This window comes from Gallus gallus, chromosome 3, assembly GCF_016699485.2.
Source record: "Gallus gallus isolate bGalGal1 chromosome 3, bGalGal1.mat.broiler.GRCg7b, whole genome shotgun sequence".
Taxonomy (NCBI): domain Eukaryota; kingdom Metazoa; phylum Chordata; class Aves; order Galliformes; family Phasianidae; genus Gallus; species Gallus gallus.
Genome location: NC_052534.1, coordinates 87,960,765 through 87,966,812, shown reverse-complemented (window position 1 = coordinate 87,966,812; position 6,048 = coordinate 87,960,765). Strand labels below are relative to the sequence as shown.

The 6,048-nt window shown below is 40.6% G+C and overlaps 1 protein-coding gene across 6 annotated transcripts in view; it reads right to left on the bottom strand.

Moving 5' to 3' along the window:
* Positions 1-330: 330 nt before the first annotated feature.
* The window catches only part of ELOVL5 (ELOVL fatty acid elongase 5), a 37,644-nt gene continuing 31,926 nt past the window's right edge, over positions 331-6,048 (bottom strand). For all 6 annotated transcript variants that reach the window (XM_015284840.4, NM_001199197.2, XM_046939003.1 and 3 more), the window contains 3 exons: positions 5,567-5,691; positions 3,585-3,719; positions 331-2,232 (listed from right to left, as the gene is read on the bottom strand). In XM_015284840.4, coding sequence (XP_015140326.1) covers positions 2,101-2,232; positions 3,585-3,719; positions 5,567-5,691 — 392 coding nt within the window. In that variant the 3' untranslated portion in view covers positions 331-2,100. The remainder of the gene's footprint in view (positions 2,233-3,584; positions 3,720-5,566; positions 5,692-6,048) is intronic.

Below are 6,048 nucleotides of genomic sequence, written 5' to 3'. Positions count from 1 at the left end.
TTCTATAGACAATGTATAGGAGGCAGAAAGCCCATGCTAAGTTCTGCTCCCAAGACTCAGCCTCGGAGCCACTTGGGGTGTTCTGCTTTCAGCCAGTCATTAATTCCACTGGGAGGTTTAATCCGTTGCACAGAGAATAATTTCTGCAGGCAGGCAATGGATCGGTGTTCAGCCAAAGGCTTCTGCATGGAATGTGATACCAAATCTCTGGCATGCTAAATTTCTCCAAGTATCTGCAGCTGCCCTTTGGTCAAGACAACTTCTTGGCGTTACACAGGAATCAGTAATACATTAAATCTGTACAAACCCACTATAGAATTCAGGCAGAGATCATCAAAAGTGTTTTAATGATTAAACCATGTCAAACATTAACAACGTAGGTATACTCAGATGAGCCAAGAGTTTATTTCTAGCACATTTAGACAGCCTATTTTGAACAGTATAGCTGCTGTACTGAGCTATGTAAAGACTCTGCAAACCAGTACCTAGAAATGAAGACACACACACGAGCTTCGATAATGTAAACATGACGGACACTGTCTCCTTCAAAACAAGGAATGAAAACCCACAAGGCTAGCAGGAAAACGTATTAATTCCCTAAGAGATGTGCAAAAAATTTTAAAAAGATTTAATTTAAAAAAAGAAAAATTAAACAAGTTAAAACTGGCGTTTATATAAATATCAAAAATAGCTAAACTTGAGCAATAACCAACCGAACATCTTGCACAATTCCATTTCTCAGAGCTTGAAGAATGAGATACTCATAAGCCAGGCTCCACCAGGCAGATACCAGAGTAACATCCCAGCAGCAGATCTCAGCTTTGCAGCTGGCTCCTCATGTGTGCAAGGCAACATCTTACAGGAGCAACTTTAGAAGCTCTCTAAACAAATCCTCAGATAACAAGCCAAGACGTTACTGGTGACAAACACAGCTCACACTACAGAAACAGACATCTCCAGCACATTTCAGTAACACTTAAAAAACATTACGTATGACTTAGACCATTTAATTTTGCTCGTTTGGGAACAGATGCTTGTTAGGCACATTTGAAGAATGAACGTATGCTACATGAAGACCAACACGGATACCAACTTAAACACAGACGACTCCATCAGAAAAGCGCCCTCCCGTCTTCGTTTTTAAATACACTTCTGGATATGTTACAGATTGAAACAGTAGCTCTTAAAGTGTGGATATGGCTGTGGTAACAACACTTGAAATTCTGCCAGTTTCCATACTAAAAACCACTCTTCATTTAGCATTTAAGAATTCCCAGAAATAAGAAAGAGAAAATAAAAGATGGGTCCACCCTGTCTATACCCTAAACCTCAGAGACAACTATGTAAGTCTTACTGGACTGAGCAAGAGCCAATTAATGTTACAGTAGTGACATACTTCAAATAAAAAAATAAGATCTATTAAAAAGGTAAAATAACTCTTCCATCTGGTTTGTGACCGTTTAGCCAGTTAAAGCCAAATATACAAAACTAAATGCACCATTTCTAATTTCACTGCATCACGTAAGAGATACCGAACGCTGCGTATCGCATACAGACCAGTAAAATGATAATGGATTCTTCTACATGACTTTTTAATAAAAAGTCAGCCAACTGAAAAGTTGAAACATACCCTAATTTTTAAACCAGTCGTAAGCTTTGGGCCCTGCTTTTTAATTTAAGGCATGTGTGTTTAACTACTGAAACCAGCATCATACAAATCACCTCTACAATCACATGCATGATCTACAGTAAAAAAATGGAGTTTAGATTACAGTGTTTTCAAATTGTGAATCATAATTCAGCACCTATCGTATTGACTAGTAAGGCAACAGCAGTGTCGTATACTACAATAATACTCCCTTCCACAGTCTATAGCGGGGTCAGTGACAGCCCAGAATTACTTTTAAACTTCAACCTACTTTTATGTTCTGTATACAGTTTCTAGGGTGTTTGCACTGGTTAAGTCCTACATAAGTCACACTATTCTAGGCAGGAATAGTTACAGTAGCCATTAGAGTATTAGTGCACAACTCTTATTGTGCTTTTACAATCAGATGATTTTGTTGTTGGGGTTATCAAAATGGTTTTTCAGTTTGGTCTTCAATCCTTCCTTTGTTTTCTTTGTTTCACATTGTTCTCAAGGGAAGAAAAGCTGTTTGTGTACCCGTTCACAGTGGCTGTAGAGCCATTCTGATACTCTTTCCTCCTCGAGGACGCCTTCTTGTTGTAAGTCTAAAATATACAGAAAGACACATGGGTTTGCTTAAACAGATTTCAAACAATTTTCTCACAGCAATTCAAGAAGCACAGAAGTAAAATTGCATCCGTCGTTTCTGAAGGCCTTGTGCTGGCGGCAGAGTCTAACAAGCTAACATTTTTTTGTGTCTGAGGCTACATTATTGCGTGTTTCACTCATCACAAGGAGAGAATTAGCTCGCTGGCAAAGAATAGGGATTGCTGCACGATGGTGGCATTGGTAGTACTGTGTTAACAGTAAATTAGAAACAGGAAAGCGATTTTATGAGCAGGCTGTGACACAAGAATATACTCCAAACGCCAAGGGAGGAGGGAGGTTTGATGCACTGCAGGTGACTGTCTCCAGCAGTGCCAGAACAAGAAGTGGGTAAACAAGAACAGCGAGGGCAGTTTCAGAGACAGAAATACGAAACAAATTTGTTGCAGGGGACTTGCAAAGCAAGAAAGGAGTGTAAACTAACAGCTTTCAGGAGACTCGGGGCACAGAAGTTACTTACAGTGGAAAAATATACATGACTTAATCTTTGTCAAAGGGGTTCAATTGCCTGATGAGAACGCGTGTGAAGGAAAGTTAAAATATGAATAACGCTGATGAAGGAAGTATATTCATCAAGTGTATTTGGAATATATGATCATCTTTAATTCAGGTCTCACCAGACCTGAAATGTTCACCTCTCTAAAGAGACATCTAAACCAGGTCACACAGTTTGTCTGGGGTCAGTAGATTGTATGGGATTGATTTCCTGAAGACGGGTACATCTTTGCCCAGAGCCTGATTGTGACCCACTCTGAACAACACAGATTGAGTCTAGATTTGTTCAGACGTGAAACAAATGGCACAGAAACTCAATTCAAAATGCTAATTTCCATATGGAAAACGCTTATACAGGTGAACCCAAACTACATTTTTGTATGCTGATAGTTTCAGACGTTTCCCAGGAAATAAACCAAGCATTTACCCTGGTAAGAATAGTAGGGAACAATTCCCTTGCGTACTTCAGAGGTTCACAGGCTGCTGTTTTATTTCACAATGACAAACTCTTTCCTAAATTAAGCTCCTCCTCTCCCTTATCTGTAGTTAAAACTGCATTAGTAAAATGTGTTTCTGTGATACTCTGCTTATAGAGATTTCTAATAGTTCTGAATTTTGTAGACAACACACCTGAAGCTCTCCAAGTTCTGGGTAAAGCAACAAGAATAATACATTAAGAATGCATGCATGTTGCTGGAAGAAAAAGGGTATTTCAAGCAGATCTTTCTGTAAAACAGCTTTCCAATGATACAAAACCAGCAGAATGCTACAAAGAATCTATGTATATTACTTTTACCTGAATGTAGAAATTTGTGAAGAGGATAATCAAAGAAATCATATAAAAAATCTGGAAATACAGCCACCCCTGAGGAAACGCACACGGCCAAACAACACCACAGCTGGTCTGGAAGATTGTCAGGACAAACTGAATCTGGGGAAAGAAAAAACAAAACAGAACAAAAGAAAACAAAAACCAGAGCACATCAGTACAAGAAGGGAAAAAGCCATTACTGACCAAAACCTAATTAGGCGTCTCCAAAACGAGTCAAAGAAAATCCTAAGTTTGATGCATTTATCTTCTCTATTTTACTAAAACAAAGTAAACACGAATTAGCAAGACTTTCAGGTTGTGATATTCTGTTGCTTAAGTGATTTTATTTAATATCGTTCCATTTTAGAGCATTAGTGTAATCTACATAGAATGAGTTTATAAGTGCCCTGGGGAACAAAGACCACCACCTCCCGAGGGAGAGCTCACCACGGTTTGGCTCTGCCAGCCTAACACGGTAGCTCTGCTAAAAATCCAGGGTCACCTCTCCCACAGGCTGATACTACCCTATAAATGGACCCAGTCAAAGAATTGTAAGTCAAAAACCGCACATACGAAGCAGAGAAGCTGGGGGACTGGGGGAGTGGAAGAGGTCAGAGGTTCATTACATCTGTTTACAACTATCTTCGGTTTTCTCTTTTGGAAAAAAAAAAACAAAACAGTTTGGGCTTACGTGCTGCAAAGGCCTTCAGGCAAAAATTCATCCTTACATGAAGGCTACCAGATTAGGGAATGTTTATTTAAAAAGAGAAAGACAGCTCTGTTCTGCTGTTTTGCTGGCCCAATAGTTACGCATGCAGAGCAGGCAGGGAAGTGGAAGTGCTGTGACAATAGCCAGGGGAGCAGCTACACCGCAGAGGCAGTTTGCACTCTGCAGCGCTCGGACAGCACAGATGAAGAACAGGGCCTAAATCTGGAAGGGAAACAAACCGAAACAAAACAACCTGCTAAACCACACAGAACTCTACTGTGCTTCGCCGTCCTTCTGGAAGAAACGGTGCTAAGAAAAAAGACTTTGAGAAGCAAACTCTGAATTGCTGATAATCACCAGCAAATGCTACTAAACCTCATCACAGGTCTGAGAGGGGACACGCTAAGTGGGGAGAAAAAGAATCAGCAGAGAAAATAATAATAATAATTCTAAAAAGCTCTAGGCTTTGTCTTTCCCATCTATAAAATGAGGAGAACAAAATGTCTATGCACACCTCCTTGTGCAGCTCTGACATGTAATACACATCAGAACACGTAGCATCGCTGCAGCATGTGCCTCACTGCTTAATTTCAGTGCTCTTTTCACCCCCAGTCCACAGCATTCAGGCTTCATCTCTGTACACCCAGGAAACAATACAAATGGATGCAACGGGCACCACGCAGAATTACAAGTGGGAAAAAAAAATCTGCCCATTTAAAGTGCGGAAGGAGAACAGAAATATTGAACAGTTTTTAATAAACCATTTGCAACTGCATGCAAAAAAGTGGGACAGAAAATCCATTGTCCTGCAGGACTAGAATGAAGGGCCTTGTTAGTTGCAGACTGTGTAGCACTCTGCTTCTGCTCTGCCCTTTCAGCATCAGCCTGAGCAACAAGAAACCTGAGGGGCACACGACCTACATGGGCTCCTCCTCTCTAGCTTCCAAGTCCCCAAAAACCCAGTACTGTGATTCCCAAACACCTCTTGCCACACAGCCTGGGGAGATACAAAAAGGTCCTACCGAGCTGCTCAGCGCTGATTTATGCGTGCCATCAGTTCCTACCTCCCTTCTGTCCTGAAAACTGTACAGAGAGGCAGAAGCTGGATTTCTAAAGTCATTTGTGTGCACGAAGATCTAAAAGCTTTTAGATTTCATTTCCCCTTCTACCCACGCCAAAATTTTCTGTTGGTAAAGGCGAAAAGATCCCACTGAGAATACAAGAACCTGATGAAGCACTATGGGAGTTCAGCACTCACCAGCTGCCCCTGAGTGATGTACTTCTTCCACCACAGATAAGGACGCATCGCTGGAACAGCCGACAATCCATAGTAGGAGTACATGAGGACATGGATAAAGCTGTTCAGTGTGGCACCAAAATAAGCTGAAACAGCAAAGGAGAAAGAAAGTACACTGAATTAGCAGGAAAATGCTGTTTCATGGAAACAAAAGCTCAAAATGTTGCTATTTAAAATATGATTTCTCTTAGAACAAAGGCAAGAAACTCCACTCTGAAACTTATGTTGACACAACTGAGCGTTTGAGATGCTTTGCAACTGTGTGCTCCATAGCAGCCTTCTGGTTTTGTTTGCTCTATTTATGATTTTTCTACACTCCATCTTCTCAATAGGAAGCTGATAAAATGAGTCATGTAAATATGCCCAACAATCCACTGCTTCTCCAATCTAATTTTAGGCCAACTTCACTTTCTGGGAGAGAGCCTATTTGGTCATTTACAAGC